This window comes from Vigna angularis, chromosome 1 (genome assembly GCF_016808095.1).
Source record: "Vigna angularis cultivar LongXiaoDou No.4 chromosome 1, ASM1680809v1, whole genome shotgun sequence".
Classification (NCBI taxonomy): Eukaryota; Viridiplantae; Streptophyta; class Magnoliopsida; order Fabales; family Fabaceae; genus Vigna; species Vigna angularis.
In genome coordinates, this window is record NC_068970.1 from 42,141,700 (window position 1) to 42,161,278 (window position 19,579).

The 19,579-nt window shown below is 32.2% G+C and overlaps 3 protein-coding genes and 1 pseudogene across 3 annotated transcripts; 3 read left to right on the forward strand and 1 right to left on the reverse strand.

The window, feature by feature from the left end:
- Window positions 1–576: 576 nt before the first annotated feature.
- Window positions 577–1,189, forward strand: LOC108347884 (uncharacterized). The gene has a single exon (XM_017587340.2). The coding sequence runs from the start codon at window positions 643–645 to the stop codon at window positions 988–990; it is 348 nt and encodes a 115-aa protein (XP_017442829.1). The 5' UTR covers window positions 577–642; the 3' UTR covers window positions 991–1,189.
- Window positions 1,190–10,521: 9,332 nt separating this feature from the next.
- LOC108347876 (transcription initiation factor TFIID subunit 8) lies at window positions 10,522–11,232 on the reverse strand (the record flags this gene model as incomplete). The annotated part of the gene is made up of 1 exon (XM_017587329.2): window positions 10,522–11,232. A coding segment is annotated over one exon (711 nt), but the record flags the coding sequence as incomplete, so codon positions are not given.
- Window positions 11,233–14,418: 3,186 nt separating this feature from the next.
- On the forward strand, window positions 14,419–14,667 carry LOC108347886 (polcalcin Phl p 7-like). The gene has a single exon (XM_017587342.2). The coding sequence runs from the start codon at window positions 14,425–14,427 to the stop codon at window positions 14,665–14,667; it is 243 nt and encodes an 80-aa protein (XP_017442831.1). The 5' UTR covers window positions 14,419–14,424.
- A 1,692-nt stretch (window positions 14,668–16,359) lies between these two features.
- LOC108347875 (AT-hook motif nuclear-localized protein 20-like) lies at window positions 16,360–17,615 on the forward strand (annotated as a pseudogene).
- Window positions 17,616–19,579: the final 1,964 nt, after the last annotated feature.

A 19,579-nucleotide genomic window follows, 5' to 3' on the forward strand; every position in this document is an offset into this window, starting at 1 on the left:
CTTTATCGTGCAAACGAGTTGTTTTTTTTTTAAAAAGTTTTTTAACAATTTTTTTCAGGGTTAAATATGTTTTTGGTGTCTTAACTTTCGGTGAAAATTGAAATTAGTTCTTCTTTAAAACTTTGACCTAATTTAGTCCCCAAACTTTAGAAATGTATGAATTTAATTCTTTTAACTAAATTTTGTTAGGTTTATTTGATGTTTCAAGTTTCATGATAACATTTGGGTTGCTTACACTGTTTGACACATCTTTACTTCAGTGTTAACTGAGAAACTCGTTTGAAACATCAATTAAAGTTAACAAAATTTTGTTAAAAGGACTAAATTCATACATTTTTAAAAGTTTTGAAGAAAGATTAATTTCAATTTTCAAGGGATCAAAAACATGTTTAACCTTTTTTTAAACAACTTTTTTACAACAATAACTTGTGATTGTTCCGTTTCAAATAATTAATAAAATAGTATCACGTACTTTATTACCAACAAAATTATTAAGAAAAAGTTGTTAACCGATCATATTTTTAATACAAAAATCCATTGAAAATGTAGTGAAAGAAATCGAAAAAGACAGCTGGCATAGTACATCATCCGAGAACAGAACAACACAAATAAGTGTTCACTACATTGGTCCTATGCAGTGGCATGGGTTCTTCAGTGAGCAGATCAGGGTCAGGGTTGAGCTTCTCAGAGAAATGGCTCCTGATGGCAGGCACAGGTCTGATTTGTGGGTTTGTGGGATACATAGTGTATGATGCAATTATGGCGACTGCATCAGAGTTGGTGCAACGTTTGCTGGTGATTTCCCCACTCTTGTTGATCATCATTGTTCACTGCCTCTCCACAGGCACTCAGATAAGCTTCCCCATGGCCGGATCTGAGCCCAGCGCCATCCACAGAGCTGGTGGTTCCCCTTGGGGTGTTGCCTTTCTCCTTCTCTTGCTTTTCTTTCTCATCTCCTACCAACCATCCCTTCATCACCTTATCTCTTAGCCTCTGCCACTTCTATATGTACTTTTCATTATATCACCCTTATTGTGATGCATTGCTTCTCACTTCCGTTTGTATCTGTATTTCCCAGACTTCCAACGTCTTTGCTTCTTAAAGTTTCCATCTTTCATGAAAATAAATGTTATGGTATGTCACTTATTCTAGGGATATAATCGAATGGTGCTTGTAATTTTAGTCTTTATGGGTGGTTTAGCTTCCAGAATCTTACAAGGGACCTCTTTGTTAAGTGAACCTGTGAGTTCTTTCGAAGCCAGGCATGATAACTAATTATTATGACGATTTTTTTAGTTTTTCATCTTTAAAAATAACTAATTTTAATTTAATTTTATATAATTTAGTCTATGTAGATCTTTAATACATTCTTTTACATTAAAGTATATATAGTTTGAGTGTACGACAAAATATTAATAAATACCTGTGAGTGACACAATAAATTTAAAAAATAATAAACAAATTTTAAATAATTTTAATATTATTTTAAATAATAAATTTAAATATAATTTAATTTTAAAGAATTAATTTAAGGTGAAATTTATATTTATTTATACATATTATATTTTTTTTAGTTTAATAAAATTATTTTATTTTTAGTTTATGAGATATTGAACATTCAATTGTTTACTTTTTATTTAATAGAAAAATAGTACTATAACATATTTTTACGTTGATTTAACAAATGATATAACGGTAAAATATTATAAAAGTGTTAGATTTTGTATTTTTTTTAAAAAGAAGAAAGTAAGTAAGAGTATAGTTAAATGAATATAAAAATTTAGGTGTTTCAAAATAATATTTTTTTATTCAATATCTTGTATTTCGAACCATTTGTTACTGTTTGAAAACGTGCAATTTGTGCTTCTAAAAGTTCCTCGCCTTAAAACTTTGTGGCTGGTTAAAGTTGCCATCTTTTGCTGAAAATAATTGCTATGTGATGATCTTTTCTGTTTGGATTTATTCTGTGGGAGGTAATATCCAAAAGTAAGGACATCAATTTTTTCAGAGATCGATCGTGCATGTAAAATATATTTGGATTTAATGCACACGAAAATAATGAGAAATAAAAATGTAAAACTATAATTTCCATTTTAGTTGGCCTCTTTTACTTTTATGTACTTGTCCTTTTTTACACGTTATGCTATTCTGGAAGAGTCCAAATTTTGGTTTAGCTTCCCTCTATTGACTATTGACATTTTCCGAGGACTATTACATTAGTATAAAATGCACATAACTTAAAATACGCTTAAAAATTATGTGATGATTATTCATAAGAATAGTAATTTATGGCTAAGTAAAACTATGTACATTTTAATGTATAAGGATGTTTGCCGAGGATATCCTTCAAAGTATCCACTTTGCAAGGATGTATAGCAATACAATGACATGTATTTTTGAAACTTATGTTTGACTCGAGTTACAATTAGATTTATTTGTTAATAAATTTATGTTCGGTAAAAGTTGGTTAAAATTAATAAGAACAAAAATCTTCAGCGCTATAGAATAATTTTTTATATATATTATTTTGAGTCAAATGAAGTTACTTCAAAAATTGATCTTAAAATATGGTTAGGAGTAAAACAATAAAAAGATTCGAGAAAAAAAGAGGAAATTATACAATAACTTGAAATAGTTTGAAGACTGTATTAGAAAAGTTTTGATTTGTTTAAAAGTTTTACACTCTAATTCATTTAGTAACATAAAACGTAACATCCCTCGATAACATAGATAGATGAAAATCAAACTTTGACAATACTTAATCACTTGTAAAAAAACATTTTCTAACGTGCTATATACGTCTCGGTTTTAGTGAAACCGAAGTGTATAAAAGCGCGGTGACATTTATATAGTTTTAGCGAACGTATATGTTTCGGTTGTTCAAGAATTGATACCTAAAGGGGATATTGTCTCAATTCTGATAACAACCGAAGCAGAAAAGTTTGTTGCACACCTACAAAGTGGACTTTTCACTTGCCAGACTTTTTGAAATAGGGCTACTACCTCGATTCTAAGAACAACCGAGGCAGAAAAGCCTACTGCACACCTGAAAAGCATACTTTTCACCTGACAACTTTTCTGATATAGGGATTTTGTCCCGGTTCTCTGACCAACCGAGGCAGTAGAGGTTGACAAATAGGAGTTGGAACGTTCACTATTGCAAAACTCGCGTACAACGTCGAATATTTTGGGCTTTTAACGGCTAATTCGCGAACGACATCATATTAGGACACGTTAAATTGACGTCGAATTTTTTAAATTCGACGTTAAATTAACGTCGAATTTTGTAAATATATGACGTTAACTTAATGTCGAATTTATTAATATACGACGTTAATCAATTTTTTTTTGTTTTTTTTAATTAATTGTGATCCTTTTTTACAACTCTACGAGACCTGAAAAGTAGAAAAACGATAAATTTCAGTTTTTGGTATTTTATAAAGCAAGAACTATGAACGTAGTATCAACAACAAACAACAATAATCAACAACACACAAGTTCAACAAATAAGTTCTTCAAAATGAAAACGAAAACTAACCTTCAAAAGGTGGGTTTTACGGAAAAAAGTGTCGTTACCGGTGATAGAGAAAGCGAAATGTGCCTATGAAGAAAAACACGAAAATAATCGGTAAAAAAAAACGAAAATCATAAATAAAATGCATTTGTATCAAATGAAAGAAAGATTACATGTGATGGTCGTCAAACTTCGTTCGAGAAAAATTTGAGAAGAGAATAGGGTATCGTGCGTGTTGCAATCGGGATCACGACGGGACAGCGAGCCGAAAAACAAAACGGGTTTGAGAAAAAGATTTTGGGAGTTGCCACCATAATTTATTATGGAAAAACTATGGAAAACCGTAAAAGAAAAGTGTGGTCTAAAAAAACTAGATTTTAGGTTCGGGAATCGGTTACGCGTAAGGAAGGTATGAGCACCTTACCGCGCCTGCTCAAAAGTAGTACCTTTAATTAAATGTATAAAGTTGGTGTGGTTTTCCCAAATATTTAATTTTCCCCAAAAATAAAAATATAAAGAAATTATTAAGAAATAAAAATATTTTTTTGTTTTATGAACCCGACAATGATTGACCTTACTCCTACATATATCCATTTAATGCAAAATCAGGGATCACGTAGTTCTTTATCTAGAAAAAGGTTTTTGAGTTTGTTTGAAAATTATTATGGATTATTTTGGATTTTTGAAAAGTGAACTCGATTAGGATTGACATCGTTTTTTTTTTATTTTGAAGAATAAGGATGTCGTGGAAGTCGCGCCATTTTTTTTACTTTTTTTTTTATACTTTTTGGCTTTTAGTACTTCCCTGCATTCTACGCCATGGTAATGCGTGCTTGATGTATTGATATATGGGTGGGAATTCGCGTAAGATCCTCATTCACCCTTTTTTTATTGAAAACTCTAAACTTTTTCACTGATGTACTTTTTGAAATGATTTCCATCGAATTCATGAATTCTCGTTGGAGTTGGCCATGCATGGTGAATTATGTTTTTTCTTCTCTTTTCTTTGAACCCCTATGATGATGCATGCATGATGCTGAATGTATGAATGCATGAACCTATAATGAAAAACCTTGTTTGGACCAATGCCTAATAAAAGACCTAGCTAACTAGACGAGGAAACCTAGATGTATGCTAAGCTTTTTGTATTTGTTTGAATGAAAGAGATTTGATACCCACATAAAAAAGTTCCAAATAAAGCTTCTCATTGACGAAGAAATACACATGATAGTTATTTATGCAGATAAATGGTTATGACTTTTTCATAATGCAATACTGTGCAAGTAGTTTTTTTTTTTGAAAAAAAAGTAATGTTCTGCCTTTGATTGATTTTTTTTTTGTAATATTATTTTATTTTTGCAGAGTCAATTTGAAAACAATGGATGTCAAAAATTTTAAAGTCGGATATTCAAAACAATGCTTTGTATTTTCTTTTGACATTGATATGTGCATGCTTGAATTCACAGAAAAGTTGAAAGTGGTAAGGGTTTAAAAGATTTAAAGGACACTGGGATAACCATGTTGGCGTGTAATATGTGAATAGGAGATACAACACATCAAAATGAGTATGGAGATATGAATCCATGAATGTCAAAGCTGCCCCAGTTTTTAGGCATGAGTTTCGTTCAAGATAAGGAATGGGTATGGAAAGGATTTATCGAAAAAGGATTGCCCCAATTGGTTTGATTTTCTTTTGCATGCTTTTGGTTAGTTAGGGAGTTCCCAAATAGCACAAGCGAGAATAACTTTGGCAAGACCAATATGCTATAGTTTGTGGGTAGTAATAGTTTTTGTTAGAGCCAAACTCTTTTTCTTTTGGGGAAGGCTGGAGGATGAGTGTTTTCAAGCAATGCGCACACACATATCACAACAGAAAATACTATCAGTTACTTAAAATCTTTGATCACAAAAACATATGATAATAAATTACTCAAAATGTAATGATTTCCTTTTCTATGTTTTGTTTTTTTGCAAAATGAAAATGATAAAACTTTTTGAGAAATACTTTTTTTATATTTCCCTCTTATCACATTCGTTTGTTTTTTTTTTCAAGAAATTGAATTTGAAGAAAACCATCAACTGGGCCTAATGGGCTTAAAAAATGTTCTTGTTACAGTGAATGAAAATCTTCAAAGATTAAGTTTGTTATTTTCAATTTTTCTTTTTGTTTTTTTTTTTAAATTTTGATTCTTTTTTTTCAAAAATATTTCTTTCTTTTTCATACCCAAAAAAATATAACATTATGTCAACCTGACCTGTTCAAGGGAAGTTGAAAGAATTTTTTTTATTCTTTTTAAGACTCAAAATAGGTTATAAAGAAAGATAATTTTTTATGAAGAAACATGTCCACATATTAAATCACAATCGTTTTATTTTCGAAACTCTTAACTTAGAAGAAAAATAAAGTTCAAATGCAATAAGTTGCCCCTCATTTTGATTTTTTTTTCTTTTACGGATAAAATGGATGATGGAAAATGATGAAGAATAAAAGTATTTTCGCGATTTCATGTCATACATGCTTAAAAAAATGAAAGTTAATTAATTCAATTGACTAAAAAGTGTTTATTTTGCCTTATTTATTTATGCATTAAAACATGACATTTTTTTTCTTGTTTTTTTTATTTAAATAAAAACATGACACATTTATTGTTATGTATAAAGAAAATGAAGGAAAATGATAAAAATGTTGCTAATGCATATGATGCATGAAGATGTCTATGCCAAAATAATGATTAAAAGCAACATGTTTTTATGTTTTTAAGGTAGGTCCAGTGTCTTAAGGTCTAAGCATTGTGTATGCAATCTCATAAGAAATGCTTCCTAAACCTAAAATCAAGGCCACCAGAGTTATGGTCCTTTTCACAGCGTTTTCCAGAACAGTTGACATGCAACTAGGTGTGAAATTGCATGTGAGGAGAACATACACTGGTTGAGGTTCTCACGATAGCCAAACTAGACGTAGTCCAGACGTGACACCGCTACGCAACCCCTCTAATTCTATGTTACACTCAGACCCGGGTATAGGGTCCCAATCATGATATGTACAATAATAATACTAATAATAAAAGAATATAAATAAATTACCAAAATAAATAAAGACAAACATATATAAATAAAGGGAAAATAAAATGAAATAAAATAAAATAAAGAAAAACCACACCAATTTCGCACACTTAATTAACAAGGCCTGATTTTCTAGCGTCTCCAACGGAGTCGCCATCTGTCGCAACCGGGATCGCGACGGGACGGCGAGCCGAAAACCAAAACGGGTTTGAGAAAAAGATTTTGGGAGACGCCACCATAATTTATTATGGAAAAACTATGGAAAACCGTAAAAGAAAAGTGTGGTCTACAAAAGCTAGATTTTAGCTTCGGGAATCGGTTACGCGTAAGGAAGGTATGAGCACCTTACTGCGCCTGCTCAAAAGCAGTACCTTTAATTAAATGTATAAAGTTGACGTGGTTTTCCCAAATATTTAATTTTCCCCAAAAATAAAAATATAAAGAAATTATTAAGAAATAAAAATATTTTTTTGTTTTATGAACCCGACAAGGATTGACCTTACTCCTACGTATATCCATTTAATGGAAAATCAGGGATCACGTAGTTCTTTATCTAGAAAAAGGTTTTTGAGTTTGTTTGAAAATTATTATGGATTATTTTGGATTTTTGAAAAGTGAACTCGATTAGGATTGACATCGTTTTTTTTTATTTTGAAGAAATTCTTTTATTTTGAAAATGGTGGGAAAAAAAGGAAAGAAACCGGCCATAGGTCGACGAGTACTTATAGAATTTATTTTATGACTTTTATTTTTTTATAAGAAAATACGTGTTAAGAAATATTTTTTTATTTATTTTTATAAAAAGTAAATATCACGTGATGCAAGAGATATAACCAATATCAAAAGAGATAAGAGAAGATCTTCTTTTTTTTTTTGAAAAAGAAAACTTTATTGGTGTGTAGTAAAAAAAATAATACCTTTAGAAAGACCTTCAACGAAAAGAGAAAAAAAAGAAGGGTGCAGAGATGACATACCTTTTCAGCTTTCAATACTCCTCTAGTTCTTCCTTGATAGTTTCTGTTGGCAGAGTCCCTCTAGCATGAGAACTTACTTTTCTCGATACTCTCGCATACTCTTTCTATCTCTATTATTTTATAGTGTCTCTCTCTCTTTTTCGTCCATGAGAGGGTGCGTATTTATATACACACATTGTAATATTATGGTAATTTTGCCCTTAATTGTGAATTAATTGGCAACGAACAAAATAGGGAACGAAAATGTCTTGATTCCAAGAAAAAGAAATCAAATAATATTCAAGACATTAATTATAATTATTGTCAGAAAATTTGTCCATTTTTAAAATCATATTTTCCTCTTATATACTATTTTATATTGTTTATAAATATTAAAATAATATTGATTCAAATTATTACCACATTAAATTAACATTTCAAAAATATTGTGTCTGGTATTATAGTTATTATTTTATTCTTTTTACCCACCATTAATTATTATTCTCTTATTTTTAATTTTATTTATTTACTTACCCGGACGAAATTGGGTGTTGACAGCGCGCTAAGATAAAGTGAATGAATTTTCAATCTCCCGCTCAATTTTTTATTGAATTTACTAACCTTTTGACGTCTAATGCTGGGGCATTCGACGTTTTATATCCTTTTTATGTCGAATTACAATTCTAAACGACGTTTAATAATTGCATTTATTTACAAAAATGTCACTGGTCATTTTTAACGTTGGTTATTCAGTGGTTAGACGTTAAACACATGACGTTATACACTGTTTTTGTACTAGTGGTTCTATGCACTTACAACCCCTGGTTCAAGACGTTTTGTCGCAGGCTCTACGATATCGATTGTCCTTCAACCGAGGCAGTATGGTGTTTATGCTTCAGTTTACTTTGTAACCGAGGCATATAGTTATTAACATTTTATTTTTTAAATTTTCTGGAGGGATTACGCCTCGGTTGCTCTTATGACCGAGGTAGTAAGGTTCTTATTGCCTCGGTTAAGTGGAGAACAGAGGCAATAGGTTGTTTAAATTTATGAAATCGCGAAAGAAAAACGCTCTTCCTGTTTATCTTCTTCTCCCCCGCGAAACAGAACCCTCTCCTGCACTACTCGCTCGCGCCCTTCTCCACCACTACTCGTGCTCGCGCCTCCCTCGCCCGCTGTCCTTGCTTTTGCACCGTGGTCGCACCAGCTTCGTGGCCGCGCTCCGTCGCGCGCCTCCTTCACTCATTTCTCAAGCAGTTCTTCTAACCCTTATCGTCGCGTCGTCGCTATGAGTCGCCGCCGCCGCCCTTGCTGTCGTGCCGCCACAACCATTGTTTTCGCCACCACTGGTCGTGCCGCCACGCTCCCAGGTTCATTACTCTTTCCATTTTTTGCTTTTTATTGTTTGATGATTGTGAAAAAATGTTAATGTGTATGATATGCTATGTAAGATATGTAGGATTTTGGATTTGTGAATGTGAAAGAGAGGTTTATATTGTGATTAGTATAAATTAGTTTAAGTATCTCATTGTCAATATAATCTAAATGATATTAGCATAAGTTAGTTAAGTTTTGATTAGATTAGTTTAGGTATTGATTAAATTACTTTAACATTATGATCATAATTGTTTATGGGAATAATTACCTACTAAAATTTATTAGCATGGATCACAAAATAGAGACATTGTAAAGATAACATCAAGCATCATTTGAAAATTTAAGGTTAGGAATCATGAGATTAATTAATGTGTTGTTTTGTTTTTGTCTAGATATTGTTATAGATTCTAATAGGCAGACATTTTCCATAGTTGACCGACTTTCACGCATCCAGGTTCCTATTCTTCAAATTTTTCTTTTAATATCAACATTTAATTATTTGTTTGGTTGAATATATTGTATGTTGCATATGTAATTATTTGTTTGCTTAAATATATTGTTGTTGTGAATTATCCTTAGTTTCCCGTTTGAGATTCAATACAAAAATTATTTACTACGTCCAGACTTTTTTTGAACAAATGTACTTTTTACAAATGAATAAAGAGGAGATGATAATAATAATTTTTAAGTATTGAATCTTGAATTGTCCGATTGGACAATTTAAGAAGAGTAATAACTTTTTCATAGTTTATTAATACATATAAATTTTAATATACATGTCTTAAATTTCATGAAAATTTGCAATTGTGTTTTGTATTGATCTTTGGGTGCATATTTGATTGTGATAATCACTTTCATTTCGTGTAACCTGAAGACTAATGCAAAATGTTGGCAAATTTTTGTAAAATTTTAAATTTGTTGTTTAAAATTTATATGTTTAATAAACTAAAAAAAGTGAATCTTCTTGAATGGGATATGGTCACACCTTGAATACAAAAACGATCAAAGTGATCATTCAAGATTATTGAAATTGTATAACTTTGTACATTGGATTGATTTATGCTTCAAAGTTGATTTATGATTAAATTGAATTGATTTATGCTTCTAAGAAGTTGATTTATGATTACATTGAATGCATTTATGTTTTAATATAATTTTTATTCAAAATATATGTTTTGATTGTTTTGCCTGTAAAATTATATGTAGGTCTGTTTCTGCAGTTGAGAATGTTGCAGAATCAGACCTATTCTTAAAAAAAAATAGGGGACTATGCCTCGGTTGTGACCATAACCGAGGTAGAAAGCCCCCCTATGCCATCAGTTAAGGTCACAATTGAGGTAAAAAGTCTGGCGAAAAATATAAAAAATAAAAGGTTTAATACCCAATTTTGTCCCCACTTTGGTTCGGAAATCTCAAGTTAGTCCCTTTATAGAAATGTGAGTACAATGAATCCTTACTTGTAATTATTTGACTCTAATGAGTCCCTTCCGTTAAATAGAAGGAAACAGAGTTAGTGGGCTGATGATGTGGCAGTTGTCTTTGGTGAGGTGTCAAGACGCAATTGTTTATGTGCTTACGTGGTGTTAGGGTTCCTCATTTTCAAATTGGGTTTTATTAAAAATTGGGGATAAAAGGATTTGGGGGTGATTTGTTGGAGATTACTGGAGCAAATGTCTCCAAAGCTGAAATTGGTTCATTTTCAACAAAATTTTCAACAGTAGGATAATCGAGAACCACATCATTGAAAACCTTGGCTGCAAGGGGAACAGATACAATTTCCTTGTCCTCAATTTTCAAAGGAGCGGCAAGGAATGGGTTACCTTCTGCTGCTATTCTTTTTGCCTTAGTGTCTGCAGGGTCCAAGGCAGACTTGTCAAACATATTTGAGACCATCTGCTGCTTCAAATTCAACATAGGCCACTCTCCCTTGCCATTCTCTCTTTCTTGCTCAAATTTTACTGCACGAGGTTCTGTACCCCTTCCATTCACCACTGGTGACTGTGAATAGTTTTGTGGATCAGGGAAGGCAGGCAACCAAGCAGGAATATGATCGCCGGGAGGTTCTTCTCCTTTTTGCAAAAAGCTTGGATTAAGCACCCGTTTCTTCACAACTGGAAACCGAGGAATAGGATACGCAAACAGAACCGGTTCACCCTCGTTAACAAAATGAAAAATTTCCCTAATAACACCTGAACTTTCAAGGCAATGGTCCACCTCAGAAGCACCTGCAAATCCCTGCACCGATGCCATATCTTCCAACCCTTGAATGACATCAAAAGCATGACATTCAGTTCTTCCTGCAAGATTAGCATGGCAATGTGCCGATCACTGCCTGCCTCTGTCTTCTTTCTCGCACACGGACATGCCCTAATCTCCAACAAATCACCCCCAAATCCTTTTATCCCCAATTTTTAATAAAACCCAATTTGAAAATGGGGAACCCTAACACCACGTAAGCACGCAAACAATTGCGTCTTCACACCTCACCAAAGACAACTGCCACATCATCAGCCCACTAACTCCGTTTCCTTCTATTTAACGGAAGGGACTCATTAGAGTCAAATAATTACAAGTAAGGATCCATTGCACTCACATTTCTATAAAGGGACTAACTTGAGATTTCCGAAACAAAGTGGGGACAAAATTGGGTATTAAACCAAAATAAAAATAAAAAGCACTCTACTGCCTCGGTTGGGATCTGAACCGAGACGTGAAGTCATTCGAAAAAAAAGAATAAAAAAATCCTACTGTTTCGGTTACGTTTGAACTGAGGTAAAATCGTACCCTTTTATGCCTCGGTTCAGAATCGAAGCATAAAAGAGTAGACTTTTTGCCTCACTTGTATATGCCTCGATTCAATAACCGCTATCTATGAACGAAAATAACCTTTGTCGTTTTTCCTGACTGCACTAGCGAATAATTCTATCACTTAGAGTTTGATTTAAATTATTTTATCATCAATTATTTTGAAAGTTAGTTGAGATAATAAAAAATCTCAACTTCTCTTTGTCAACATATGGTTAGATTTTCTGATCTCAAAGATCTTCTAGAGTGAACAATTTCAAACACTTATTGGTCTATGATAAAATGATACTACAAAAAATCATGTTAAATGTTATGGTTTTAATATATAATATTTTAAAAAGATGTCACATCTAACTGTATAACATGATAATTATAAAATTCTCATACTTTTATTTATAATTGTGAATTTGTTAACTTTCGCATTATTGTTTAAAATTATAACATTTTGAACTGTCATTTCTTAATAAACCATTATTTATTCTCATTCAACCATACTCTTCTGCCTCTTTTATTTCCCAAATCTCTCTAACTTTTTTATTTTCCAATTTTTTCCCGTTCAATCTCATTTCCAAGAGTCCCTCTTTTCTCCCAAACCCTTTATTTTCCTATACTCTATTTTCCAAACCCACGTTCTCGCATTATTGCATTCTCAATCCCAAAACTGATGCCCTCGATTAGTCAAGGAAATGCAATAGAAAAGAGTCCGCGAAGAAAACACATGTATAAGCGATACCAAACTTCGTGGGCAGTATTGCTAAGGAGCAACATTAGAAGTAGAAGGAAAAGGGAGTAAGAAGCAAAGTGAAACGAAGATGAATATGCGTTGTAAGAATTTTCATAATGTTATTTTTTGGTTGTCTTTAAACAATGATTGTGGTTTTTTTTTTGGATTTGGAGTTTTCCACATTATATTCCATTTGATTGTGTTGTTTCAATTTGTTCTATTTGTACGATGATTCTTGTGGAAGAAAACATGTGTTTTTCCCACCCGAAACATCTTTGGAGGCGTTTCTTTCACAGAATCTTTTTGCATTCCTGGGAATGTGAAAGTGAAAATGTATACTACTGTGCTTGTTGGAAGGTTATAAAAATATTTTTCGGTTTGTTTTATTCTCATGTCTAAAATATGTTTTATTCCCCCCCAAAGCATATTCTAGTGGGAAGGGTGGGAAGGGGAAGTTACGTAACCTCTATTATGACCTCCATTTTTTTTATTACAATTAATGTAGAATTTAAAAAGTATTTTAGGAATATAAAAATCTAACAAACGTATTTGCCTTGGGATAATTTTCCAATCGTAACATTCCCATTAATTTAACTTCTAGGAATACAAAACCTTAACTTGAAACAAACACCTTATCAAACTCTACACTCTTAATTTGTTTCCCTTTTCTTCTATACTTTAAATATAGAAAGATGTTTTTGTCTCTTTATAGCATGTTTGTTTTGTGGTAATAGGAATTGATTATTTAATTAGTTTATAACTAGCTTGACAACTATTAATAGACAACAACAGGTTCTAAAGAGCGCTGTTTATTAGAAAAAAATATTGTTTATTGACAATTTTATAGTAGTGTGGTGATGCTTGAGGTGTAGGCATGAATATTTTGATGTGGTGAACAATGACTACACCCATTGGGAAATGTATAGTCATTGGAGGAAGTGTTGACCTAACCATCAATAAATTGGATTTCTTTGTTGAATAAGGTTTTAATGAAGCATATTTTATCAAGTATGTCATTTCACTATGTTCGGATGCACTTGCCATTCATAAATTACAATTAATGAAAAATGATAAAATTCGTTCACCTAAATCCACCTGCATTTTTGTTAACCTTCGACCTTGAGAACTTACGTACATACTTGACTTAAAAGCAGAGCCAAAATCATCAACCTTAAAACAGACTCAATATCATCTAAGAACCCAATAATATAGGATCCATTATAATAATAATAACTCCTAAAATATTGAAAAAGATATGTTATTATAGTCATGTTTGAATTATTATTTAAAGAAATATTAACAAAACCTCTTAATATATTTCCTATATCATGGAATTAAAAGGTCTATAAATACCTTCTGCCACATAAAGTCCTCAATCTGTACTTTTTTTTTACTCAATACCATTTATTAATATCATATTATCCATTCATTCTTATTGACTTGAGTATTAAAGTTTTTATTTATGAATTTCTCCTCCCCTCCTAGCGACAGGCCCTTACTAAAATTGTTTTGAACGAGACCTAATAAGTTACTTCAAAGACATAACGTTTATATTAAAAGTCTGTCCACCCACCTCATAAGTTACTAGACGATTTTCGAAAAGAACAATACATAATTTTCTTATGATTTTATCTTTAACGTAGGAAAATGCATTTTAGAGTACATAATGTTCTAACAATTTTATTTCCCAAACAAATGTGGACATATTAACGGCCTGTGTTTCTATTAATATGTAATAAAGGTTAAACTCATACATGAATATGATGACACAAAATTGGTTGTAAAATGGAGAAAACATTTTCTTTTGGGGTGCATGTGGAAACTCCAAGGGTGATCCGATGATGTAGCAAAGCAAGAAGACCGAGTCTATAGACAGAGGCACCTTTCGTTTTCTAATTTGTAAATATATCTATCACTCGTCTCATTTCAATTGTTTATTCAGATGAGAGAGATTTAGTTGTTTTGGTCATCGCAAAGAAGAAAAAAACATGGGTGATGAAGATGAATGTGCACGTGTTTTTAAGCGGTTTGATGTGAACGGTGATGGTAAGATCTCGTTGTCGGAGTTTGCAGAGGCTCTCAAACTATTGGGATTAACCTCACAGGAAGAAGTTGAACGTCGAATGGAAGAGATTGATACAGATGGTGATGGTTCTATCACGTTGGAAGAGTTGATTGAATTTCGTGATGCAAACCCTAACTTGATGAACGAAGTTTTGAAGAAACTCTAATCTTTTCATTTCTTCAATTCTTATTCTTCTGTAAAATCACGTTTCTTTAGCATCTCCAATTAATTAATAGCTTTCAATTTGAGACATACATGTTGTAAAATATTTTGGTTGATATGGTGTAACATGATCATTTTAGCATCTTTATGTTAACAATGTTTTGAAAAACTCCAGTCTTTTTCATCCTTTTAATGTTGTATTCTTATTTTTCATAAAAAAAAATCACTTTTCTATATGTCATTTTAGCATCTCCCATTAATTACTAGCTTTACATTTGAGATATATGTATCTTATAAAATGTTTTCATTCGATTATATGGTTTAACATGGTAATTTTAAAATTATAATGTGTGAGCTAAGTCTAAAAATAAAAGTAATTTGTTTTTTGAATGAACATGTTTCAGAACATCAAATTTCACACGAACTGGAATAATGATATGACATCAGATGAAACCTATTTAAAATAAAATTAGTATTTTTTTAAAGTTTTATTTAAGAGTTTTGGTTGCTATGTGAAGGAAGTGTAACTCAAGCTCGATATGCACCACTCCAAATTCTTCATTCAAATTATTTACTTATTTTTAAAAAAGTTGAAGTAACTCCGTCTTTCTCACCTTGGGACCCAAAAAGTAATAAATACTTTGCTTCACAGTTCTTCTTTTGAGGAAAAAAAATATATAATAAAAGTCACACATTTTTATTTAAAGGATTAAATATATTTTTGTTTTCTTAATTTAAATAAAAACTAATAATTTTTGTTTAAAACTTTAGAATAATTTAATTTCTAAACTTTAAAAATAGTTAATTTAGTTTTTTAAATAAATTTTATTGATTTATTTGACATTTCTGTAAACAAATGATATCATAAAATATATTGAAAACGTCAATCTAATAAAAAAATTTAGTTAAAATGTTTAAATCTATTTATTTATAAACTTGACGATTAAACTAGTTTAAAATTTTGAAGAAAAACTATTTCAATATTAAGTAAAAGTTAAAAGATTAAAAACATATTTAATTCACTTTGTATAATTTTTTATTTTAAAAAAAATGTATAAGAAAAAAATTAGTGATGAGGGATCTCATTAACGGGGATCAGTTTGCCCATATAGAAATCCTTTCCTAATTAAGTGAAGTCACCCCATTAATTAGAATTTTATACAAGTAAGCAGCCTGATTGATGCCTTCTCGAACCCGAGCTCATGTTGCTCCAAAACGAAGTGTTGAGGATCCTACATATCTTCATTAACTTATGACAATTCTCTATATTGATGTCTCATTCTATTATTTATTTCTTGATTTAACAGTATTTTCCAGTTAATTATTATTTTTGTAAATTATGTATTTAGAATTTTTAATAAAAATATAGTATAATTTAATTTTTACTAAGTTTGTTGTATTTTTGTATAATTTTAGCATTAAAACATATATTCATTCATCCAAGGTCCATGTAGATAACCAACAACTCAAGTAGTCCAGTGATGAAGATTGTGAATCAATCAAATTAAATACTGGAATCAAATTTAGTTAAATTAAATACCAACAAAATTTCAAGAATTAAATGCAATATATTCTATGGATCATTCAAATTAGCACTAGTAAAAAAAGACTTTTGAAGGCGCCATATATGCTTCGGTTACGAAAAACTGAAGCATAAAACCCTATATACCTCGGTCACTAGTTCACCCGAAGCGGAATGGTTGTACTGCCTCGGTTGACAAAAAACCCGAGACCTATACTATTGTACAAATCATTGCAAATCAGGTCGTCCTGTCTGACAACTTTTCAAACAACCTTACTGTCTCAGTTTCTTAGGCACCTGAGACCTATGAACATGTGAATGCCTGCTTTTCGCCTGCTTTTTGCCTGAACCGCTTGCCTTTTGCCTGAACCGCCTGCTTTTTGCCTGAACCGCCTGCTTTTTGCCTGAACCACTGACAGGTCAGCTACGACATCGGTTCTTCAGGAACTGAGGTGGTTAAGGGGGACTTTATACTTCGGCCATTGCTTTTAACCGGTGCAATATTGTGATATTATCTCGGGCGTTTTAGTAACCGAGGTAGTAGCTTCATTCACCTCGACTTAACCTACATACTTTCATTTGCGTCGCGTCGCCCAGCACAGCTTCTTCTCCCTAAATTTTTTTTTCTCTCTGTTGAGTCAACCAAAAACTATACTATATCACTCTTCCTGTTTACTCGCCTCTCTCCGATGAGGAAACCGGATATGGGATTTTCCATGAACGAGAGTGCGGTGACTGCAAGCCCAAACCGTCGATATTTGTCACCTGAGACAACCCCAACGCGATGCGAAGCCACGTCATGGAGATTGCCAGCGGCGCCGACATCACCGATTGTGTGGTCCAGTTCGCGCGGAGGCGTTTGTGCGGCGTGTCCACTCTCAGCGGCAGCGGGGCCGTCGTGAACGTTACTCTTCGCCAGCCCACGGCTCCTGGCGCCGTCATGGCTCTCCACGGTTGCTTCGATATCCTCTCCCTCATCGGCTCGTTTCTCCCCGAACCATCCCCTCCTGGTGCCACCGGTCTCACCATCTATCTCGCGGGAGGCCAGGGATAGATCGTTGGCGGCGGTGTGGTGGGCTCACTGGTGGCGGCTGGTCCAATTTTGATAATGGTGGGTACGTTTTCCAATGCAACTTACGAGAGATTGCCTTTGGAGGAGGATGATCAGGAGCAGGGTGGTGGCGGCGGGTCTCTGCGGGGGATGGGAGGCGGTCCTGGCGAAGCTTCGTCGTCAATTTCGGTGTATAATAATAATGTTCCTCCGAATCTGGGTCTTCCAAACGGACAACAGGTGAACCATGAAGCTTGTTCTTCTCCTTGGGGTCATGCTCCTCATGCCAGACCTCCTTTCCAAAGATGAACATGGATTTTCTCAAATCAACCAAACACTGTATTACTCTTGAGAAGGATCATATATGAGTCTTACTTAGTTCAGCTAGTTAATTAATTACCTTCTAGACTTTATTTAAATATAATAATAATATTATTAATATTAAAAAAAAAAAGACCTTACTGTCTCAGTTATGGTCACAACCGAGGCAGTAGAGGTGAACATACTGGATCAGTTGACTTGACGCGAGGCGAAATCATTTAACTTTAGGCCTCGGTTTGGAACCGAGGCATAAAACTCTGGACTTTTTGCCTCGCCTGTATATGTCTCGGTTCAGGAACCGCTGCCAAATGACGAAAATAACCGCTGTCGTATCCCTTGACTGCACTAGTGTAGAAAAAAAAATGAATTGCTCCAATCAATTTTATTAATTCCAAGATTTGATTTCAAGAATTAAATGCAACGTATTTTTTTAATCATTCAAATTAAGAAATAGCTCAATTGATCCAATTAAATTTATTTCATTGTAATTAATTTCAAGATTATATAACACTCTTTGTCAGGGAAAACACCCTCTTTTATTTTCTTCAATATAATTTTAACTTGTATTATTAGTTTGAGTCAAATGAGTCTCTACAATTTCTGGGTTAGTTCTCTTACTAATATATTCACATGGTCTATTTAATCTTTTAGTTTTATGTTATTAAAGGTGTTTCATTCATTCATCTAATTTCTTTTAGTTACTTGTTTAACCATTTTATTTAATCCCAATACTTAGATTTTATTTTCATTTTGTTTACCTTCTATTTTACACTTACATCCACAGTTTTATTTTATTATATCAATCATAATTTCCCATATTCACTCATACATCATCACTATTATACCCGCATCACTCAACCATCTTTACAATTATTTTAAAATTGACATCAAAATTATTTATTTTCTTTTTATTTATTTAATTATACATTCACTTTTTTTAACATTTTCAAGTATGCATTCAATTTTTTTTATCATTGGATTGCAATAAATTTTCAAATTGAATTTATTTTACCATTTTTTTTAATTTTTAGTTTATTCAAATATTTATAGACATCTTCATCTATTTATAGTTTTCGGTTTCAATTTAATTAAATATTTTACGATATATTATTTTCATTCACTTTTGTAATTTCATTCAATTTCTTGTAATTATTATAAATTAATACATTTTCGTTTTAAACGGTTTAAAACACTCATGTTTTTCATTTTAATAAATTCTAGTTACTTATATTTTAATTATTTTGTTTCAATTTATTTGTCACGCTTTTTTTATAATTATTTAAAGATGAACAGATAAAAAATTCTAGTTATTTATATTTTCATTATTTTGTCCAATTTATTTGATTACTCTTTTGTTTTATAATTATTAAATTATTATTGAAAAAAAAAGGAGAATAGAAAGTGGAGAACCTAACCTGATCCAGAATTCTGTGCAAAAGTTATTTTTTTTTTACTACACAAATATCTTAGATGACTGCTAACCGAGAAAGAACTTTTGAAGGAACTCAGTGCAAAAGATTTGTATCCAACTTGCTCAGTTGAAGGAAGGACCAACGGGATTTGAACTGAAGTCCAGATTTATTGATCTCCTACCCAAATTCCATGGATTACCAACAAACATTTGAGGTAGTATGCTCTACGATGAAGCCAATTGGTGTGAAAGAAAATTATACCAAATCGAAGGCCTTTCCCTTCTCATTATTATGTGATGCAACAAATGATTGGTTATACCTTTAGCTAATAGCAATCAATACTAGGACCGACTTGAAGAGAATATTCTTAGAGAAATTGTTCCCAATATCAAGAACAATTACAATCAGAAAAGAAATTAATGGAACTCGCCAATTGCAAAAGGAGTCTTTATATGAATATTGGGAAATATTCAACAAACTATTTGTCACTTGCCCAAATCATCAAATCAACGATACTGATACAATGTTTCTGTGAAGGACTAATGCTTATAGAGAAAAACATGATTGATGCAGCAAGTGGAGACACTTTAATGGATAAAACACATGTAAG

Excerpts from the sequence above, each read along its gene's own strand:
- LOC108347884 (XM_017587340.2), top strand. The coding sequence starts at position 643 with ATGGGTTCTTCAGTGAGCAGATCAGGGTCAGGGTTGAGCTTCTCAGAG.
- LOC108347886 (XM_017587342.2), top strand. The coding sequence starts at position 14,425 with ATGGGTGATGAAGATGAATGTGCACGTGTTTTTAAGCGGTTTGATGTG.